The sequence below is a fragment of the Triplophysa rosa genome, linkage group LG4 (assembly GCF_024868665.1).
Source record: "Triplophysa rosa linkage group LG4, Trosa_1v2, whole genome shotgun sequence".
Taxonomy (NCBI): Eukaryota; Metazoa; Chordata; class Actinopteri; order Cypriniformes; family Nemacheilidae; genus Triplophysa; species Triplophysa rosa.
The window spans coordinates 2817666-2841423 of NC_079893.1; the positions used below are offsets into that span (position 1 = coordinate 2817666).

The 23758-nt window shown below is 41.4% G+C and overlaps 1 protein-coding gene across 5 annotated transcripts in view; it reads right to left on the minus strand.

Moving 5' to 3' along the window:
* Positions 1–419: 419 nt before the first annotated feature.
* Positions 420–23758, minus strand: part of LOC130553005 (neural cell adhesion molecule 2-like) — a 169621-nt gene continuing 146282 nt past the window's right edge. Inside the window, exons 13-19 of one of the 5 annotated variants that reach the window (XM_057331735.1) lie at positions 23356–23469; positions 22967–23088; positions 20635–20809; positions 11155–11362; positions 9454–9570; positions 3568–8153; positions 420–1519 (exon numbers count right to left, since the gene is read on the minus strand). In XM_057331735.1, coding sequence (XP_057187718.1) covers positions 8039–8153; positions 9454–9570; positions 11155–11362; positions 20635–20809; positions 22967–23088; positions 23356–23469 — 851 coding nt within the window. In that variant the 3' untranslated portion in view covers positions 420–1519; positions 3568–8038. Of the gene's footprint in view, positions 1520–3567; positions 8154–9453; positions 9571–11154; positions 11363–20634; positions 20810–22966; positions 23089–23355; positions 23476–23758 lie in introns of all 5 variants that reach the window. The other 4 variants (XM_057331736.1, XM_057331734.1, XM_057331733.1 and 1 more) reach the window with 4 other exon arrangements.

Consider the following 23758-nt stretch of genomic DNA (forward strand, 5'->3'; position numbering starts at 1 on the left):
TCTGTGCGCATCCTTCCCCATCAAGTTCCCTTAGAAGTCATCATGAAAGTCAATTGTCACTTGTTTCTGCTTTTATTCTCAATTTATTAGAAAATGTAGCTTAAATGAAACACAACTGCCAACTCTCACGCAATTGACTGTTTTCTCACGCTCTCACATCCATTTTCTCACGCAGGGTCGCACCCGCCATTTTTTTCTGTGGTGTGTAACAAAATTTAAATCAATATTTTGGTGCTGCAAACTTTTTTACATTTATTAAACAGTTTTGTTGACTGACAGTTTCCACTGAAGCAAACAAAACGCCGTTTTAGATGCAAAATATGTAATTTATATGCGATTGATGTAAATTTGTCATTCGCTATTAAAAGATAAACAAGACAAGAGACAGTAACAGAGCCATTTCAGAGTTTTATTAGGGAGAATATTATGAATAAATGTGTGCATATTGTGAATAAACTAAATGGTTACCAAGTAAATTCACTTCATTAAATTATTCACAGACCTTCACTAAAACATGGGAAACTCTGTTCATAGATTGTGGTAAGCCTGTAAAAAGTAAAAACGTATTTGCAAATGCATTATACATCAATAAATTCTAATAGACAAACACTTTTTCTTTTTTTACTAGTGTCTCCCAAGTGTCTACAACCTTTATAAGAAGTCCATGTCTGGTCTGTGCAGCAGTCGATGATGCTGTATAAACGTCTCCACGAATCCACAGTGATGGTCCAGGTGCTGATGTCTGTCTGTTGTTGTGGACGAACAAGATGAAACAGTTTGTGTGGGTGGAGCAGATGGTGTTATGCACACTAATAAGTGTAGGCCTACTTATTAGTGAATTTTGATTTCAGAAAGCATTAGCATAAACTAGTGTGACATATTGGTTCATATAGTCTGAAACACAATCTCATGGCAATTCGTATTTTTGAGATGGCTAAATCGTATGAATTTGTGAGATCTCATTCGTACATTTTAGTAGCTTTATTTTTGCTATTAAGTAATCGTTTGGATTTATGATTGATATTGTATATAAATTTATACAAATTTGCCACTTCGTAAGAAAGTTACTAATTACTGATACCAGGCTCATAAAACTGAAAAAACAAAAAACACTTTTATGATGAGTGAATATAATTATATTAACTGCAAAAATATCTTTCCCTGACTTACTTTTTTCTTAAAAAGTGATCAATTACCATAATCAGGAACGGAACATTTCATCACAAATTAAAGACATCAAAATAAAGTACATGTAAATAACATTCTAAACGTTCTCTCTGAGTTTGAAAAATGAACACTAATATTCATCACGTCTCACTCCATGAAAAGTATTTTCTTCATTTTCGACAATTAGGTCTCTTCACACCCCCAAAGAGGCCAATTAATTCTGCATTAATCATATGAGTGAATGTGAACGCTGGAGTCAGAACTGTGCCTCCATTTTTAGCCTCGCAATTCTCACTCGTAACATCTCGTCATTACTGGATCTGCATGTCTGAAGTGTTTCATTCCGTGGGTTCTGTTGAACAAAAATGAAAATAGTTTTATTTTAGTCAAAGGTGGTGACCATGTTTGCTTGATTAATACTTAGATAACCACAGTTAAACTATGGTAAAACCATGGTAATTTGTGGTTACCATACATTAGTAACCATGTTTTTGGTTTTATTTGTAGTAAAACTATGGTTTATTTTCATGAGGGGTCGGTCTGTTTTTGCTAGGATGTTCTGGGTTTTGTTTCTGTTCAAATCTCTTTCTTACTTTTCATAATCTGAACCTTTTTTTGCCACAAAGAACCTTTTGTGAAAGAGGAAGGTTCTTTGGATGTTGAAGGTTCTTTATGGAACCATTTAGACAAAAAAGGTTCTTCTATGGCAACGAAGAACGTTTTGAAGCACCTTTATTTTTAAGAGTGTATAATCCATATTTAACTTAAATGGAACTTCTGTCATCATTTACTCAATTCAATTCAATTCAATTTGATTTATATAGCGCTTTTCACAATGTGCATTGTTCCAAAGCAGCTTTACAGGAGCAAATAAGAAAAACACAGAAAGGTAAAACACAGCACAGTGCATGGTGTTTATAGACCAAGCAAGATCATTCTAGTAAATAATATCTAATAAATAAATGAATAAATAAATGCAGTCTCCCCCTCTTGTCTTCTCAAACCTGTATGACTTTCTTTCTTCTGCAGAACACAAAAGAAGATATTTTGAAGAATGTTGGTAACCGAACAATGGTGGTACCCATTGACTTGCATTGGTTTTGTGTCCATACAATGTTTGGTTACCAACGTTCTTCAAATGTCACAAGTCATATACAGGTTTGAAATTACAAGAGGGTGAATAAACGATAGCAGAATTTTCATTTTTGGGTGAACTATCACTTTAATTTTGCACTGAAATGAAACCATTTTTATCAATTTACTCCATTGTATGTGGACTCTTTTAAATTCAGGTAAAAAAATGCAAAATATGCAGTTGAAGAGCTTAAAGGGATACTTCACCCAAAAATGAAAAATCTGTTCCAAATCTGTATAAATGTCTTTGTTCTGATGAACACAGAGAAAGATATTTGGAAGAATGCTTTTCCAGATTTTGACTCCCATAGTAGGAAAAAATACAATGGTAGTCAAAAGTGCCCCAGAACTGTTTGCTGTCCTACATTCTTCAAAATATCTTCTTTAGTGTTCAACAGAACAAAAAAATGATAAAGTAATTTTCCTACTATGGGAGTCAGCGGGGGGCTAAATCTGTCTGGTTATAAGCATTCTTCCAAATATCTTTAAACTCTTATACAGATTTGGAACAACTTGAAGGGGAGTAAATGATGACAGAAATTTCATTTTTGGGTGAAGTATCCCTTTAATGTCGTCTTTTAGAAGATGAAAACTGCATTTTTAAAGCCAGTGGGCTGAACCCTGAAGCTCTTGAAGTTCAAGGCTCATGTGATTGATGGACAATCTTCAGCATCTTCACTGTCTAAATGGACAAGACTCAGTCCAAACTGCACACGAGCACATTTAGAATAAGCAAAATGTAACCTGGATTTCTGCCAGAGTACAGCGACTTTAGTTCAGACTCTCACAAAGTGACGCTCTCAGTAAATGCAGATTTGGCGCTTCAAAACGCGCACACACACACGCACAAACCATTACCTACATCATTCATTTGATTTCTGAATAATTCATATACACATTCACACACGTATCATATGCAGAGCGAATGAGTTGCTGAGAATTAAACCTTTTGTGTTGAACTTGTTCACTTTACAGATTATTCTCACTTCATTTACGAGCACCAATCTAATCATATATTCTTTTTTTTCAGTATTCGTCTCATATTTGTGTCATCACAAATAAAATTCTCAAAGGGAGAATCACCCATTTCGATTTATTGTTTTGTAAATCGCTTCGGAGCATCCGCTTAATGCCTATATAAAATAAACATGACTATTATTCCAGTTTCATTGTAATAAAACCAAAGTTAATTTCATGAAGGTGGTCAAATTTAAATAGGTGCAAACTCTCAAAACTCACAAGCTAAAAATGAAATGTAATGCTCACCATTAAACACCTGGCAACCCAAGTGTCACTGTTCATGGTTGCCAGATTGGTGTTATATCATCGACTCCGAACCGTGTACTGTTGACCCGTGAAATCCCAATTGTGTGGATTACACAACATATCTGAAGTGTCACCAGGTCCCGGGTGAAGGGACTGACTGATCCTCTCCTCACGTTCTTCACTAACACTGCGGCTTTAACAGCTGGAAGCTGCTGGTTAATCCATTTACTGCCCTCTCTGAAGACGGGGGATTGTCTTGGCAGCCTTCCGAAGTTTTCATCCAATAACACCAGCGTATGGAAGTGTGCCTACTACATAAAAAAACATTTGAGAAGTTTAAGAGATAGTTCACCCAAAAATAAAACTGTGTGATTATTTATTCACCCTCACGTGCTCGGGCGAACACGAAAGAAGATATTTCAAGAAACGTCTCTGTGGTCTTATGTCCATTTAATGGAGATCAATGTTTGGTTATCAACGTTTTTCAAAATGTCTTCTTTTGTGTTCTGCATAAGAAGAAAAGTCATACCAATTTCAAATAACACGAGGGTGAGTAAATGATGACAGAATTGTTATTTTTGGGTGAACTATCACTTTAATTTGAACATTCTACACTTCATTTCAGTAGAACACTGCATGGTCTGTATCTGTTCGTTCTAAACATGTGCAATATCTAAAACCAAATAAAAAAATGGAAGTAGTTAACTGTGCCTTTAAGTTTCACACTAAGCAGAGAACTATATTTGGATCGTCATCTTTATTGTGACCTTTCATTTCTATTTAGTAGATGTGCAACAGTAAGAAATCAATCTAAAGGTAAGTTAAAAAAATTCTCAAGAACACAATATTCTTTTGTATGATCTGAAAAACACTGTAAAGGCTGTTGAGCAATTCTCTGGAAACCCTTAAGAGACTTGAAGCTCTCGACTAGATTACAATATCATATTCATCCATCTGTTGTTGACGTGTGGAATCAGACACATACTGTACAGATCAATGAAGCAATTAATCCACAGGTCAATGATGATGGTGGTAAGGTAACCATGGTAACGAGGAGTCACAGATCATTTTACCTGTGGTTACTATGTACGCACAAGCTCACACTGTCTACAGAAAATATAAGTCCCAATTTAAAATACGTAATCTCATTTTTTATGCTCATCTTCATATATTTGTGCATTATTTTGCATATTTATATGTCATATTTATATATATATTTTACGGTATTTCTCATGTGGTTTACCTTGTTGTTTTTAAAATCTCTATGTGTATTTAGGAGAAAACATATACTGTATATGCCAGTGTACGTAGGGAAAGGTTTCCCATAATGCATCTCTAAAAGTTTTTATCTCTCTGATTCACCTTCAGACGCTTTTGCGATTCAATGGCACAATTAGGAGGTAATTGCTGTACGTTTAGGATATTGATCGTTTGAAATCAGCCTGAAGGGTTTTCTATTACCGATGCTGTGCAGTTTAATAAAGATCTAATAGACACGTTCACGCTGAATGACCTGAAACTGCTACAAAAACAGATGAAAACAGCACTGGAAAACAGCTTTTAAAACAACGACCAGGATTTCAACCAACACAACTGTCTGAGAAGCAAACTGAATCACACATATTTCAATTACCGCAGCGTAAAGCAAACACACAGAGCACTGTATGGTCATTAAATCACCAGCGCGATCTCTTTAATATCTCAACCGTTTCTCTGTCACTCACCAGAAACTGAGATTCAGCGGAGAGCAAACTGAGAAACGTTGCTTGAATCCAATATTTGTATATATAATGTATCTATATATGTATGTATCTCTAAACAATGTCTCAAACAGTGCTTAAATACAGTATATTTCAAAAACCTTTCAAATCAAATGAAATCTTTTAAAAAAAGAGTCGACACAGACAAAGAAAGGGAGAATTTCTTACAAGCAGCGTCTCACAGCAGGACACATTTATTTACAGGTGTAAATTACAGTGGTAAAATCAGATTTCGGCTGTTCCCTGTAAACAAAAATACCTGTGACACACACAAGATCAAAGTCCTAACATCAAACTAACGGAATCACAGGAGAGATGACAGATGCATAGAACACTTGAACAGAAATTCACAGGAATTGTGTGTGCGTGTCAGATACACTACTGTGAATATGAATATAAAAGAAAGACTATTTTTATTGTTCAGAAAATAATGTTTTAAATATGAAATGACCCGATGTTCCTGTACAGCTCAGTTGGTGGAGCATTGCAGGAAAAAAATGAATAACGCTGTATAAAAAGATTCTGCCGAATGCATAAATGTAAATAAAAATGAACCTTTAAATAAAAATCAATGCTGAGGGTCAAAAAAGGAATTTGTTCTGCTTCCCAAAAATACCATATTTCCAACATGCCATGAAATTGTATTTTGCATCGTTTCTATAAATAATTGTTTTATTTTTATAAATAACAACTTATTTGTGACACAAATCAGTCTCTCTAAAAATATTGTTTCGGTAGATTAGAGAGCTACAGTCAGAAACTTTAGCCTCTTTATCGCCATCTCTGATTGAAATGTGAATTGCATAAATTATGAGCTCAAATCAAATGAGGTCGAAGTGACATTTTTCTGCAAAATCTGACCGTTGTGAATCAGGGTACGGTAAGGAGACAGTTCGCGACACAGATTTTTATGTACTTGCTTGATTTTTTTAACAAAAACGTTACCGATTTACAGCTTTAAAAGAAAACAATGAACACACGAGATTTCACGTTTAAGTTCACCAATCGACAAAAGCGCTCAAAAAAGTGTCGTTTTGCTTCAAATGTTTCGTGTGACAGTGGCAGAAAAGATTTCAACTCAAATGCAAAGTGACGTGATGTGGTGACTTGGAATCAAGAGTTCAGATTATGTCCGACATCACTAACGTCCGTGAGAAACCAAAAGACTCACCGTATATAAAGAAATCGCTTTGAGTGGATGTCCATTAACACGTAAGAGATGATTCATCACATCTGTTTACGCTCTCAGTGAGCACTACACCTTCGATCTCATCCAAATAATTATACATCAAAACGAAATGTCTTAGGACTTCTGATTTTTTGTCAATAATCTTAATCGAGATATGATTCAGATCTGCTAGATAATGCCCTGCTGCATATTTCACTTAATAACTTAATCTTATGGAATACTTACAGAAACGTTATTCTTCATTTTCTGGGAACATTTACAGTAAGACTACGGCATACTCATGAACTGTATGTACACATAGGTGTGAACTATAGTAAAATATATCAAATATAATAACTCAAGTGGCTCAGGTGGCAAACACTCACCAGAAACATACCGTCCATGTGTCATATGGTGTGACATGGCAGAGAAGTAGAAAACAAACTGTTAATAATATATTATTTTATATCTTCATTGTTTTTTTGTGTGTGAATTTACGGTTTATTTGTCAACTACCCACATGTTTGAGTGTACATGCGTGTTTCATGTGACGGCATCGTATCACACTCATTGATATGATATGCTCATTCATCAATTTTACAATTTACGATTGTAAAATGACTCGGTTTCTCTTTAACTGATGAAATATTGTTGCGCCACAGCAGCAGTTTGAGAAGACTCTCGCTGCGAAGTTGACATGTTTAGTTACCTGAATAACATCAGACTATCGCCCCCTAGAGAACTAAAGTTTCCTAAAAATGCACTTTGCATTTAGTTGTCCGAACATTCATGTCTCTATTTGTGTAAAGTACAGTATACTTCTGGCCACACACGCACACACATACACACACACACTTCATCTGGCGTCATGGCAGTTAAAGAAGAACTGTTAAGTCACTAAAGTTTTGCCAGGACTTGTTTTGACTCGAGTTTCGTCAACGTTACAGCCGTTACAAATGTTGGATGAAACCTTCAGAGCGATGTGACGGTCAGCAGTCGAAGTGAATATAAGACGATACGTATCGTCCCTCAGAGGAAACCAGAATAAAGGCAGGCTGTGAATTCAAACCATTGGCTCGTTTTTCAGGGACGCTGCGTTGAATTCTCCACGGATTTCACAGAAACACTCGAACAGATGAAGTCTTCAAACGTATAGATGAAGATGGCCTGAAATAATCAAGACTATATAAGACGACACAGATGTCTCGGCGGACTCGACTCTCACTCCACATGCCTGGAAAAGAGAAGTAAAATCTGCACGTTTCGGCGCGAGTCCTCCGTTTCGTGTGTTCAGGATGCTACCAAAACACAAAAAGGCCCAAGACAGAAACGGCAACCGAATGTGCAAGAGCCTCGAATAGAAAGACCATCATAGATTTATCACAAAAAAACTGAACTGTCTCTCTGTATATATTTGAACATATTTACACGCCCGTCAATCATCTTTTCTTTTGTTATATATATATATATACTGTGTATATATATATATATATATATATTCTCGTTTGGTCTCAGTTCCATTGGGCTGGGAATGTCTCTTCCATTACGCTTGACCGTCGTCCTGTTTCATGTGAAGACCGTGGTCGCCGTGCACTTTGATCTCGATTAAGTCCGGCTTTAGCACGTCTTTGCCGTTTTCTTCCTTTAGTGGGAGTTTCCTGCGATTACAGAAGTGAAGAGATTATGTTAAGAGAGGATTATGAAACGTGTTCAGCGACGGCTGTGAGATGAATGTTCGGCAACAATGAGGAGGAGTCTGGCATATTATTGGCATGCAATTGCGTTCAATTATACACAACAATAATAGCACAACAATTGCACATTAAAGTGATAATCTCACGGCAATTTGTAGCTATTTTACGAGGTGGCGAATTTGTATGAATTCCTACAATAGCATTCGTACATTTGAGTGATTTTTTTCTAATATTCGTAAGTTTTGTTTGAGTTACTTCGTACAAATTCATATAAATTAACCACCTCGCAAAATAGTCTGTTACAACCCAACTGACTGACCGATAAATTATAATAATAAATGACCCAAAACCAGAAATAAATAGATTTACGCCAATTAAAAAAAACCTCTACACACACCGTCGTTGTTTCAATGGTTACTTAACCACAAAACAACAAACCATAAAAGTTTGTTAAGACAAACTTTGATGATGGCTTGACAAAGCTTTGTCACATTGTTGAGCTTATACTATAAATATACGTAGAATATAATGGTCGACCTGCCTATAGATGGTTTCATTGGACGTACGTGCCTGGCCCAAAGTTAACTTCCAGTTTCTGTTGGGTTATAATATAACAATTTATTTTTAAATGTAATTAATACTAATATTAATTCATAGTAATATTTTATTGTATATTAATTGTATTAAATTAAAACTACTTAACAGTTATTGATTCTTTTCGAAGGTCTGCCAGAAGTTAAGTTTGCATGGGCCACATAACGTTTGTTTATGTTGTTGCCGCTGAAACCGTCTATATGCATTGCTAAGTCGGTGGTCGCTAAGGGGTTGCTAGGTGACTGCTATGATGCTTTGGGTGGTAGCTTGGACGTTACCATGTGGTTGGGTTGTTTCAACCTATGGTTGGGTAAAACAAGGACAAACCGAACATTGGGTCAAATTGATCTAGAATTTCCAGTTTGCTGCAGTAGGTTAATATAACCCAAACAGTTGGGTTTGTCCATTTCAACCCAACCTTAGGTTGAAACTCAGCAGCATTTTAAAGAGTGTAAAAGGTTGCTAGGTGATTGCCAAGTTTGATGGACAAAGCAAATTATCAATAAAAAATTCATTATGGGAAAATCCAGCTGGTTATAAAAGAAAAAGCACGATAAGGAATGTAAAGGCTCTAGAAGTTCAATAAGAACCCTCAGTATACACAACAACAGTCAGCTGTCAAGCCAACATGACTATAAAGGAGTTCAGAGGCGCTTTATCTAGATCTTACTCGGGTTCGGTCAGTGGAGTTGTCTCACTGGGTTCGAGAACTGGACTGCCGTCCTGCTGGTTTGTTATTCTCTCTTCAGATCTCATCTCCACAATAGGATCCTTCGACCCATCTCCCCTACTCACACACACATATGCACACGATAACACAAGTACACATGATCGCAATGGTATATCACCAAAATCCATCAAAGTTTTCTGTTTTTGTCGAAGTCCCCCTCAGTTTAAGACCCTAGACATCATTTCCATTCATCTCAGGGCTGCGAAAACTGTACATAATAATCTGAAATCCAATGACTCCAGACTAAATGCTTTTGTAATGCAAAATAAATTCCGCCGTTGTGAATCTCACGAGGTCTCTAATGCCAAAGCACAATGGACCATCTGTCAAATCATTCACTGAAGCCACCGCACAGAACATTAGAAAATGAACTGATTACTGGATCTCTGTATCTGAATATTAATATAAAAGTTGAACACTGATGAGAATACAATGTGAATCATCGTCTGCAAGTTCAGAACACATTCAAGAAATTCATCTCCTCATTACCAGTTCAGGATCGTTTCCAATGAATCATCAATATTCAGGAGATACAATCACGGCTTTACTGACTCGTCACATATTGACGCTCGGTCAGCGCCCCACTTTTTACCCCAACCCAACCCAACCCTAAACCTAACCACTTCTCAAATATATAAATAAAACATTACACGCGAATAAAAGTAGTCACAGGTATTTATTGCACAAACTGACCAAAAGCAGTGTAAAAGTATTACAGTCAACTCGTGTCGCAGACCTTTTTGCACCGAAGCCGTGCGATAACTTTATATGAACATGCCGTGTCCGTGAATGCACACAGATAAACCGGAACATTAGCTAGATGCAGTCGATCCGTTTCACGTTCAAAGCCAACGAAATGAGCCAATGGCATCCAAGCTGACGTAGCTCTTCTTCTGGCGGCAATTTTTGAACGGCTGTTGTTCGCCGGATCTGAGATTTATGGCGGACGGCGATCGCTTTCGTATCGGTTCCTTGTACAAATCGAGCATGTAAACTCAGCATCATGTAAACTCAATTATCCTGGGCGATAAACTTAAATTCAACCCCGACACATCATCATAGCAAATCATCATCATATATCTAATATACAATTTCATAATGACGGTAAAATTCGTTCAAAACGTTCACAAGTGACGCCGAGGTGCGCTGACCGAGCGTCAATATGTGACGAGTTGGGAGTGAGAATGTGTTGGATAGTTCCCGTCTTTTCGTGACTATTTTATCCTCAGACAGAAGAATTAGCCATAGACCCAGCCAACAGGGGACCTTCTCAGAACTTTGTTAGAGCAAAGTTTGAGTGCAACGTTTGCATAACGTAATGGAAACGTTGGCAAAATGTATTTTTGATAGTGGGGAAGCCTCTTCACTTTTTTAGGTTTCTGATAAATTGCTAATTATATATTCTTCAATTCTTCAAAAACCAAAATGTTAGAGCCGTTTACCATCCGAAACCAGCTTCAGACCAGCTAAGAGCAGCGAGCTACCCGAGTATAAATGTGACTCACAGAACAATCCACAAACACAAGACCTCCAAATCTTTCCAACACAGACAGCCGACAGTCAGTTCATACGGAAACGTCATGCACAGGAAGATGGAAGTGGCGTGACGTTCGTGCGTAACACACGAGAGAATAAACTCACAGGTACGCTGCTTTGCCCTCCTCCAGCTCTTTGCTCTTGCCGCCGGTGGCCGTTTTCTTGCTGCAGAACTTACGGCTGATGCACATGAGCAGTCCACACTGACGCAGGAAAAAACAGCTGACGTCCACCAACACCAGCAGCAGAAGAACACCGGTGACGCCCAGACCCACCACAGCACCCAGACCGAGACCACTGAACAGTGAATCTGCTGAGACCAGAGAAAACACACACACCGTCAACCGCTGTTAGCACATCCCACACCTATAGATCACCTGAAAATAAAAAGCATTTATTCACTCTCAACACCTGTATATGACTCTTTGCACAGAAGAGATATTTTGAGAAATGTCTCAGTGGTTATGTGTTCATACAATGGGGTTGCCAACATTCTGCAAAATATCTTCTTTTGTGTTCTGTGGAATAAATGATGAAGGAACTTATCTTATATATCTTAAACTCTTTCAGGTGTGTAATGATGGAACTGAAACTCTCTGAAAGAGGATGAAGATCAAGGTTCACAAACACACACACAGCTGGAGGTCAGAGATGCTGACAGATACCGACACTATCAACACAAGTTCAGATGTCAGTTTATCGAGCGTTTACATGCAGCGACCCGAAGCGTAAACACAATGTTTTTCTGTAACCAGTTAAACGTCTATCACCTGAAGGCCGGACTGATTAGAGGAAACTGTTCAATATGGGATGCCTGGAGTCAACATGAACATCTGAGGTTTCATTGATTCTTATCAGCACAGAGCAGCAAACACAAAATCAAAGATGCAAACAGAAATTATAAGAACGCGGACTTAAGAGTTCAAAGTGTTGACTTTATCACAAGCAACCTGAAGATTGACCTCATATGACTGGACTGCCACAAAAAGGGTTTGAAAGCGAGTCGTCATGTGCTGCCAAATCCATATCAACTTGACCACATGAAGAATAGAAATAATCATCTTTTTAAACCTTTACATTCGTACATTTTCACAGAAGAGTTCAGCCAATAAATATGATAACTTTATTCAAACATTTCTTTACGCAAAATGTAAAGAAATGATATAAATTGCTAGTAACGCTACTTAAAACAATTGCAACTCCTGATGAAATACTAAAATAAAAAACTGCAGTTTTAGGATCTCAAGCAATCCACTTAAACGCATATGCTATCATTTAGCAAAACTACCCCTCTTGAGTAGTATTTAGTTAGAAAAATACTCTATAAAATATCTATACAGAAAACTTTAAAGACTACCTTCAATTAACATTGCAAAAATACAAAATATACCATTTTTACATGAATTTCAACAACATGAACTCATTTCCAACACATTTTTATAGGGGTGTCAAACGATTAAACACAATTAATCGCATCCAAAATAAAAGTTTGCATTTACATAATATATGTCTGTGAAATGTGCATATTATTTATGTAATAATAAACACATACACGCATATATTTAATACAAATAAAAATGATTGATATATATAAATAAATACATCCAAATACATCATATAAATATATATATACATGCTCTGTATGTGTATGTTTTGTGTTCATAAATTCAAAATTAATATGCACAGTACACAAACATATGTAAACACAAACAAAAGAGCTGCAATTAAATAAATAAAAATATTTAAAACAAAATAATCCTTTACTTCACTTTTCCAGTGGAAATATACAAATTATATTCATCTGTTACTTAAAAATGTTTTACATTCATTATCCCGTACACTCCTTCAGAAAGTAAAAGAAACCTCATACAGGTTTGGAGCGTTATGAGGGTGGTGAACAATTCCTTCAATTTTTAATAACACAATACTGTAGAAACCCTCTGTAGCGAATTACACTCCTAGCAAGAAAAATATTGATATTTTCTCTCACCGTCTATAGTATGTAAGAGCACATCTGCACCGTTTCTGCAAGCCTGTTTCACCAACGCTCTCTGCCAATAAAGCAATAAATGACTCGCAAAACGGCTCTCACAGGCCACAGCCCATATGAAGCAGCGATATGAAACAATATTATATAGAGCCAAATGGCCATATCGCCACATTCATCAGCACTCAGTGTTTAACAGTTGCTGTCAAAGCTTCTGAGCAATGAGGCGAACGTTTCTTCATGTCAAACCATTGCTTTTATAAACTACAAAGCTTTTCCATAACTAGTTTATAAAAAATAAAGTTATTAAAACATTTCTGTTAATTGAGATCAGTTCAAGTGAGAGTTTTTTTGCAATAAACTGAAAAAGTTCAAGCCAAGGCACTAAAATTATGAACAGGAAATAAATAAAAACTACACTAAAATGAAATATATTTAACTGCTGCATTTTCTTCTAGCAATGTGAATAAATAATATAAAAAGAAATAACGAAATAAGACTAAACTGATAATATATAATAATAATATGTCGGGATCTGAGGTTAGCACTGTTTGTTTGTCCTCGTTGTGTGTGTGTGTGTGCGTGTCATGCCCGAACATGTGATACACCTGTTGCTACTCATCAGCCCTTGTTAGCTCTCAGTGTTTTCACCTGGTGATCATTAAGTTCTCCCTATTTATTCTCTTTCACTCCTCACTACCCTTGTACTATCGTTAACTCAAGTTGCTTTCGTGCTCTGAGCTTTAACTCTCCAGTACTGCCCAGTCTTGTCTTGACTTAGTATTCAGGTCATAAGATTACCCTTGTCTTGTCTTGTCGTGTCGTCTCGTGTGGATAAAGGTCTTGTTTGTTTTTTCATATTTCTTGGATTATATTTTGGTTAAAGTTTTGTCACCCCCACATCCTTGAGGATTGCTCACCGCTCCAGCTTTACCCGTACCGTACTCACCGCCTGGGTCAGTCCTTGGAGGGCCACCGCTTCGTCTTCTCGTCAGTCCCCGGCTGCCGGTCCGCTCGAGGAGGCGGCCGAGATTCACGGAGGGTCAACGCGGCGCTCCACGCTCCCACGGTGGTCATCCTACCCTTCACCTCTGTCGACACTGACGCCCACCTAACACCTCTGCTGACGCTGCCGTATGCTGGGTCTCCCAGTTGGCCTCGTAGTCAGTCCGGGCTATCTGACTCTCCTTTGAACCTTTGTTTGAACCTTTTTGGCGCACTTCGGTGGGTCATCACCTAATAAAGTCTTGTTTTGTTCCCGCAATTGAATCCGAGTGTTTCTGAACCGTGACAGAACGATAGTACCAGGATGGATTCAGCGGGAACCAATCCGTTGCATACGGCCGTAACGCAGCAAGGAGTGTTGTTGGGACAGCAAGTGTCTCGTCTTAACGCCGCGGCACAGGAGATCGGCACGCTGCACGCCCAGGTCACAGATCTCACGGCTCGCCTCCAAGCAGTACAGACTGGTGCTGCCGCCCAGGTAGAGTCTCTTCGACCCGAACCGGAACCTCATGTGAACAATCCCCCTGTCTACAATGGCGATCCCAATTCTTGCCGAGCCTTTTTATCTCAGTGCTCACTGGTGTTCAGCCTCCAGCCGAGGCGCTACATTTCTGAGGCGTCCAAGGTGAGCTTCGTCCTCACGCTTCTCTCCGGTCCGGCCCGGGAATGGGGGATGGCCGTGTGGGATGCTCAGGCTTCCTGCTGTGCTTCGTTTGAAGAATTTCGTAAGGAGATGGAGAGGTTATTCGATCGCTCGGTTCGAGGGGATGAGGCTGCCGCCAAGCTCTCGCGACTAACCCAGGGGCGGGTGTCCATAACTGATTATGCCATCCGGTTTCAAACACTAAGCGCCGCTTGTGAATGGAACGCCGCGGCGCTGCGAGCACGGTTTATGGAGGGTCTCAACGACACCATTGCGGACGAGCTAGCCATCATGGAGGTTCCTGCGGAACTCGAGAAGTTAATTTCCCTCGCATTGCGAGTAGAGGCTCGGCTGGATTTACGTCGCAGACGACGCTCGACGACCAATTCCTGGCGCAGGGTGGAGCCTCTAGATCTCACGGTTCCCGAGTCACATCTTTCGGCTCCCTCGGATTCGGAGCCCATGCAGCTGGGGCGGCTCCGCCTTTCCCCGCTCCAGAAACAGCAACGACTGTCCCAGGGACTCTGCCTCTACTGTGGGAAGCCGGGTCATTTCGCCATAAGGTGCCCACTAAAAGCCAACGCCCACCAGTAGTACGGAGGGTACTGGTGGGCAAGCTTTTTTCCTCTCTTCCTAGCGCATCCCGCACCCAACTGTCATTCAAATTAGAGCACCAGGGAGTCACGCACTCCGGCCTGGCCCTACTAGACTCAGGAGCAGAGGGCAACTTCATTGACCGTGAGACGGCTCGGAGCTGGCAACTTCCTTCGGTTCCTCTCTCCAACCCAGTATCGGTGTGTTCTCTCGGTGGGTCGCTCCTCTTCACCGTCACTCACTGCACTCCTAGCGTAAGTTTATTTATTTCTGGGAATCATCGTGAGAACATCGTGCTGTACATACTCGAGTCCCCTAACAATGTTATTGTCCTCGGGCATCCGTGGTTGTTACAGCACGGTCCTCACGTTGATTGGGTTAACAGCACTATTCTTGCTTGGAATCCGTCTTGTCATGTGTCTTGTCTTGGTCCTGCTCTGTCTCCTGTGTCTGTCTCTTTTGCTCCTCAGAGAGAACTCGTCGACCTGACTGCCGTCCCGGTGGAGTATCACGATCTCGGCGCGGTGTTCAGCAGGTCCCGGGCCGCTTCGCTTCCTCCTCATCGCCCCTACGACTGTGCCATCGACCTCCTTCCCGGCACTTCTCCTCCTAGGGGACGCTTATTCTCCCTGTCCGGTCCTGAGAGAGAGGCCATGGACCTATACATTCGCGATTCCCTTCAGGCTGGACTCATCCGCCGCTCTTCCTCTCCCGCCGGCGCCGGTTTCTTCTTTGTCCAAAAGAAGGATGGCTCCCTACGGCCCTGTATCGATTATCGAGGTCTGAACGACATCACTGTTAAAAACAGGTACCCCCTACCTCTCATGTCGTCTGCCTTTGAGTTATTGCAGGGAGCCAAGGTCTTCACTAAGTTAGACCTCCGTAACGCCTATCATCTGGTCCGCATTCGGGAGGGAGATGAGTGGAAGACAGCGTTTAACACTCCCACGGGACACTACGAGTATTTGGTGCTTCCCTTCGGTCTCACCAATGCTCCGGCTGTCTTCCAGGGCCTGGTTAATAGCGTGTTGGGTGACATGATCAATCAGTTTGTCTTCGTGTATCTGGACGACATTTTATTTTTTTCTCCCTCTCTCCAGGTGCACACCCAGCACGTAAGACGGGTTCTCCAGCGCCTGCTCGAGAATCGACTCTTTGTTAAAGCGGAGAAGTGCGAGTTCCATGCCGAGTCAGTGACGTTCCTTGGCCATATATTATCCACTACGGGTATCCAGGCTGATTCCGCCAAGACAGAGGCTGTCGCCAAGTGGCCCGTACCCGACACTCGTAAGGGACTGCAGCGGTTCCTGGGGTTTGCCAACTTCTACCGGCGCTTCATTAGGAACTTTGGTCAGATTGCTGCACCCCTTACTGCATTGACCTCCACGAAAGCTCCTTTCAGGTGGAATCAGCAAGCTCAGGTTGCCTTTGATAAATTAAAGTCCCGTTTTGTCTCTGCCCCTGTCTTGTCTATTCCAGATCCTGCTTGCCAGTTTATAGTCGAGGTCGATGCTTCTGACGTTGGTGTAGGCGCAGTCTTGTCTCAGCGATCTGTGCACGATGGGAAGGTCCATCCTTGTGCCTATTTCTCCCATCGTCTCAGTCCGGCGGAACGTAACTACGACATCGGTAACAGAGAGCTGCTGGCGGTCAAGTTAGCGCTGGGCGAGTGGCGTCACTGGTTGGAGGGAGCAGCGCAATCCTTCCTGGTCTGGACGGACCATAAGAATTTGGAATATATCCGTTCGGCCAGGAGGTTGAGCTCTCGTCAGGCCCGTTGGGCACTCTTCTTTGGTCGTTTCGACTTCACCCTCTCGTTCCGGTCCGGGTCCAAAAACACCAAGCCCGATGCACTTTCCCGTCAGTTCGTGACTCCAGGAGATAGACTCACTACCGACACCATCCTTCCCTTGGGGGTGGTGGTCGGGTCTATCTCCTGGGGAATCGAGCAGCGGGTAAGGGAGGCCGGTCGAGGGGTGCAAGTACCAACCGAGTGCCCAGCGGGTAGACTGTTCGTGCCGGCTGCGCTGCGTCCTAAAGTCCTTCAGTGGGGACATTCGTCCAGACTGGTTTGCCACCCAGGTACTCGGGGAACGCTGGCGTCGGTTCGTCAGCGCTTCTGGTGGCCGTCATGGTCCAACGATGTCAGACAGTTCGTGTTGGCCTGCCCGACGTGTGCTCAGTTTAAACCCAGTAACCGCAAAGCCGCTGGTCTGCTCCGCCCCCTTCCCATTCCCTCCCGCCCATGGTCACATATTGCCCTTGATTTCGTTACTGGGCTCCCCCCCTCGGGCGGTAACACGGTGGTTCTCACGGTGGTGGATCGCTTCTCCAAGGCAGTCCATTTCATTCCCCTACCCAAGCTCCCCTCCTCTCGGGAGACGGCGCAACTGCTCATTGACCATGTTTTCCGGCTCCACGGCTTGCCGGTCGACGTGGTCTCTGATAGGGGGCCGCAGTTCACCTTTCGCTTTTGGAAAGAATTTTGTAGACAGATCGGGGCCTCGGCGAGTCTGTCCTCCGGTTTCCATCCGCAGACCAATGGGCAGTGCGAGCGGGCCAACCAGGATCTCGGGAGAATGCTCCGCTGTCTGACATCATCCAATCCGAGCGCCTGGAGCCAACAGCTCTCATGGGTAGAATACGCCCACAACTCCCTTCCATCGGCTGCCTCAGGTTTGTCCCCATTCGAGTGTTCTCTTGGTTATAACCCTCCTATCTTTCCCTCACAGGAACCCGACGCGGCGGTACCGTCAGCTCTGGCTTTCATCCAGCGTTGCCGACGCACCTGGCGGAGAGCCAGAGAGGGGTTGGCCCGAACCTCAAGACGTATCAAAGCAGCGGCCGACCGTCACCGGTTCTCTCCCCCTACCTATGTGTGTGGTCAACGCGTGTGGCTCGCTACCAAGGACCTGCCTCTCCGGGTGCCTTCCCGCAAGCTGGCACCCAGGTTCATTGGGCCATTTCGCATCACCAAGGTGGTTAATCCGGTGGCTGTCAGGCTCAGACTTCCTCCCTCCCTTGGTCGGGTCCACCCGGTTTTTCATGTGTCTCGGGTTAAACCTGTTGCTTCTTCCACCCTCAACCCTGCCTGCAGCCGACCTCCTCCCCCCCCACCACGTCTTGTGGATGGCGCTCCCTCCTACTCGGTCCGGAGACTCCTGGACGTGCGTCGGCGGGGTAGGGGGTTTCAATATCTAGTGGACTGGGAGGGCTATGGCACAGAGGAGAGGAGCTGGGTGCCGTCCCGGGATATCCTGGACCGCTCGCTGATCGTGGATCTCCATCGGAGACGAGGTGAGTCCCCTCCTAGACCGCCGGGGGGCGTTCGTGGAGGGGGGGGTACTGTCGGGATCTGAGGTTAGCACTGTTTGTTTGTCCTCGTTGTGTGTGTGTGTGTGCGTGTCATGCCCGAACATGTGATACACCTGTTGCTACTCATCAGCCCTTGTTAGCTCTCAGTGTTTTCACCTGGTGATCATTAAGTTCTCCCTATTTATTCTCTTTCACTCCTCACTACCCTTGTACTATCGTTAACTCAAGTTGCTTTCGTGCTCTGAGCTTTAACTCTCCAGTACTGCCCAGTCTTGTCTTGACTTAGTATTCAGGTCATAAGATTACCCTTGTCTTGTCTTGTCGTGTCGTCTCGTGTGGATAAAGGTCTTGTTTGTTTTTTCATATTTCTTGGATTATATTTTGGTTAAAGTTTTGTCACCCCCACATCCTTGAGGATTGCTCACCGCTCCAGCTTTACCCGTACCGTACTCACCGCCTGGGTCAGTCCTTGGAGGGCCACCGCTTCGTCTTCTCGTCAGTCCCCGGCTGCCGGTCCGCTCGAGGAGGCGGCCGAGATTCACGGAGGGTCAACGCGGCGCTCCACGCTCCCACGGTGGTCATCCTACCCTTCACCTCTGTCGACACTGACGCCCACCTAACACCTCTGCTGACGCTGCCGTATGCTGGGTCTCCCAGTTGGCCTCGTAGTCAGTCCGGGCTATCTGACTCTCCTTTGAACCTTTGTTTGAACCTTTTTGGCGCACTTCGGTGGGTCATCACCTAATAAAGTCTTGTTTTGTTCCCGCAATTGAATCCGAGTGTTTCTGAACCGTGACATAATATATGATATAATATTATAATAATAGTATTTAATATAATATATTTATAAGATTTCAATTTACATATATATATATTTATTGTTTAACAATTTATATTAATTTATATTTAATTTATACATTTATACTCATTTAAATTTTATAAATATGAACTATTTAAAAAAATATGAATGCACACAAACTAAAATTATTATTATTATCAATATGAAATCTAGGCCTAAATAATATGTGAAAATATATTTTTGAAAACTTGCAAATGATCTGCAGTAAAGTGAAAAAAGTTCAAGTCAAGGAATGAAAGTTATTAACAGGAAATGAATGAAAACAACTAAAACGGAACAAATAATATTTCTATATTTTCAGCTGCGTTTTCTTTAAGAAATTTGATGAAATGTCTAAAGACCAAACTGATGATATATAAGATATTTATATTTAGAATATTTACATTTAGGTATATACTGTATTTATATTTACTTCAATTGTATAAACATAAAAATACATGATTTAAGTATTTTAAAAATCATACAGCAGCAATTTGTTTGTACTGCAATTATGTTTTTTTAAATAAAAAATTGTATTGTATTAACTGTATGAAGTCACATTTTAAATCTTTGACGGAAGTGGTTCTGATAGAACTGCCCGTCTGTGTTTCCGATGAGATTTACCAGTTTATGACTTGACACACTTCCAGAGAAACAGGCTATGTTTGTTTTATGAAGTGAGGTCAGGGCGGCACACGTGTAACTGCTGGCCATTTCTTGAAGACAGAAATCCTCTTCAAACGACATCTCAGATCAAACCACTGCGCTCCGCCGCATTTGATGTTTGGTCACTCGTGCTAAAGTCTCGGACACAGCGGCTCAGATACGCTGGAGGCGTCTCATCTCTTTCTACCTGGAGACCCGATGCCATCCCTGATGTGGCGTGACATCACTTGAACATTTCTGTTTTTATCTGACACATTTGAGCCGCTGAGAACATCCGCAGAACTCAGCTCTGAATAGCAATACGTTTCTAAAGTTTGGAAAAACCCATGACCCGGTTTAATAAAACAAGGTGCGTTACACATCCTCATTTACATAATATGTACACCAAGTATGTAGTGAGGGGAAAGCAGGAGATTTTGGGTTTGTGCTAATGCACTTGACTTGACCTGCATGTGGATATCTTTGCTTTGAGAATCACCGGTCTAAAGAATGAAACTCCATTAAATCTAGGGTTTATCACGGAGGACACGCGTGTACCTGTGATGTCTGGTTTCTGAGGCATGAGGAACTGGAAGAAGGTGGGTTCCGACAGGCCTTTCAGATTGCGTGCCGTGATCTCCACGTTGTATCGCGTGTTCCATTGAAGCGGCTGTAACACGGCGACGTCGTTCACGCCGGGAACCAACTTCGTCATCCACTGCTCCTCCTTTTCCTGCAAACAGATCGCAAAAACATGACTGCTGAATACAGAGATCGCCCAAATCCAACAAAATCACAATGAACCAAGCCAATAATAACGGATGGATTTTGGCAGAATAATCAAACTGTATATCATGTTTGATTGAAAGGGATTTCAATCGTCTCCATTTCATTTCTTCTTGGCACTTTCCAAACACTCACGATCCGTGTGATCTAATACGACCGCAAATATGATCTTTTTTAAACCGATTCCGTCCGTCACCGGGCCTGTCGGTCACAGGAGAAGATCAACACAATCAGGCGCTTCAATCTGCTTTTCTATCGCCGCGTTTTAGCAAAGCACTTGAAAGAGATTTCATTTCCCATTATCCTTTGCAGATTTTCAGCAGGCAGAAACAAATCCCTGAAAGTTTAGGGAAAGTTTCTAAAGTCATTGCGGGAAGGCAACTTTCATTGGCCCGGAGAGATAATACTTTCATCTAATCTTCATTTTCCAACACAATCTTGTGTTGCTTTCCTTCTATAAGCAGATGATGATGATGGTGGGGCTGAAATTGCTGTGACAGAAACTCCTATATTTGTATCAACCTGATTTCCTTCTGACATCGACATCTTTAGCTGAAAAACCACAAATTACAACAAAATGAATAAAAGGAATCACTTTGGAGCTGTTTGTAAATCTTAGTATTCTGTTCATTATCAGATATTTACACTATTTGAAACATTTTTTTTTAATGTTTTCAAATCACAGGATTAAGAACTCAATAAGACCTGGTTTGGAAATGTTCTAAAGAAACAGGTCACAATACAAAAACTCCTAATTTTCATTTTTTATGCAAACACAATTTCTTTGCTTTGATCTCAAGATGAAATGCATCTTGGACATGTTTCTGACAGGTGTGTAAGATTCATCAGAACACGCGAGCATGCGCAATATTAACGTGAACACGTGCGTATTAAGCCAAACAATCACTTCTCCGTTCCTCAAAGCCACGATCTAAAGTCAAATTCCTCCCCAATTCCCCCCTGCAGTTCATCTGTGGAGAATGAAGGAATGTCGGAGCGTTCCGCCTCTTTCTTTAAAGCGTCTCTCTTATTCTTTTAGCAAACGAGGTCGCAGCACGAGCGCTTTCTCAGCCCACAGACTCACTGTACACACGATTTTCCCCGAGAACATTTCCCATTCAGCCACCCACACCACTCCTGCCAGACACACCAACTGACATCACCGCTGACTGAACCCCGCGGATTCCTCTCCAAATGCACAGCATGTGAAATCAAGTTTATAATCCCATTCGATATCAACTCAAGCCTTTAAATCCACTGCATGCTTCGGCTTTACAGGCAGATCAGATGAGAAGAACACACAGTCTCGCTTCTACTGTGATCTTATGTCTTCATGAATGAAAACTGTGTGTTTTGCTATTCACATTAGGAACCATTTCAGCGAGGCAATGTTAAAAATCACAAAAGTTTATCATGGTATAAAAATTCTACTACTGCAATGTAGTTAAACACTTTAAACCCACGATAAATGGCCAAATTGTTCATAAAATATACTCATAATTATTTAATTTTAAATAATAGCAAGAATACTATTAATAATAATAAAATTACTGTTATTAGAAGAATACAAATATTAAGAGTTATGAACAATATATTAGTAATAATAATACTAATAATAACAATACTTAACCGTTATTATTATTATTATTAAAAATAGGATAAAAATAAGAAAACGTATAAAGGTAATTATTCATAAAAAAACAATATATTTTTATTAGTAGTAGTAGTACAGTATTAAGGGGCGGGCGCTCCGAGTTCGGAGGAACTACCGAGCTCAGAGCCCTCTCCCCGGGACAGCACGCCAAATACGCATTATATCCGTCCCCAATCACCAGTTATTATATGCGAGGCGAACTCATGAGTGTCTCCATTAGAGTTTCAGAAGAGATCGCAACAATAAGCTCACATTTGTTAAGTCTGCAATCAAAAGTCAACATCATAAAAGATGTCAAACATTCCTCATCAAATTGACCTAAATCCACACTGTTTGACTTCTTCAGTCATTTATTATGCACTCTATTTATTGTCCCGTTTGTCATTTTATTTCTCCTAAGCCATTTTAGGATCTAGACCACACGTTCCTCTGTGATCACGGTTCTCTCACCGTCTTGTACTTCACGATGTACTCCACGATGGGCATTCCACCGTCATCCTGTTTGATCAGACCGAGTCTGTAGGCTTTCCCGACACCTCTCTGTCCGTGTACTGTAGGAGGACTCGGCTCGCCTGCGGGAAACAGAGGACATCTCCACCAACACACTTTCAACTATAAAGTTCGTTAGAAACGGCAATAAGCTGCATTAATATTATTAGACGCGATTTTAGACTTGATGAAAAGAGCATGTTCACTGCAATAGTGCATCGAGTTCCGAAGAAATTCACATCATGCACGGCCAACCAAAAATCGCCACGGCAACCGAACAACCTGCTACGTCCAGCCGATGATGAAGATGCAGAACGAGCAAGAAAGAGATCAGAGAAGGACGGTCTTACGTATGGCAAGCGTCTGGAAGCTTTCCGTGCGGCTGAACTCTCCCTGACCCTTTCCGTTCACCGCCGCCACCCTCACCTCATACGTGGTGTTGGGCTCCAGGTTAGCCAGGACGACTGTAGCTGGGACAGAACAAAAAGAGTCAGCCATCCACTTTTATCCAACCTGAAGTTTCAAACAGACTAACATACGCCATCGACTTTCTTTCATACATGAGCATTAAAGCAAAATGAAACTTCTGTCACCATTTATTCACCCTGGTGTCGTTCATATCCAAAAACGATATTGGTAACACTTTACAATAAGGTGCTATTAGTTAACATTAGTAAATGCATTAGCTAACATTAGCTAACAATGAACAATTTCGTTTTTCAGCATTTATTAATCCTTGTTAATGTTAGTTCA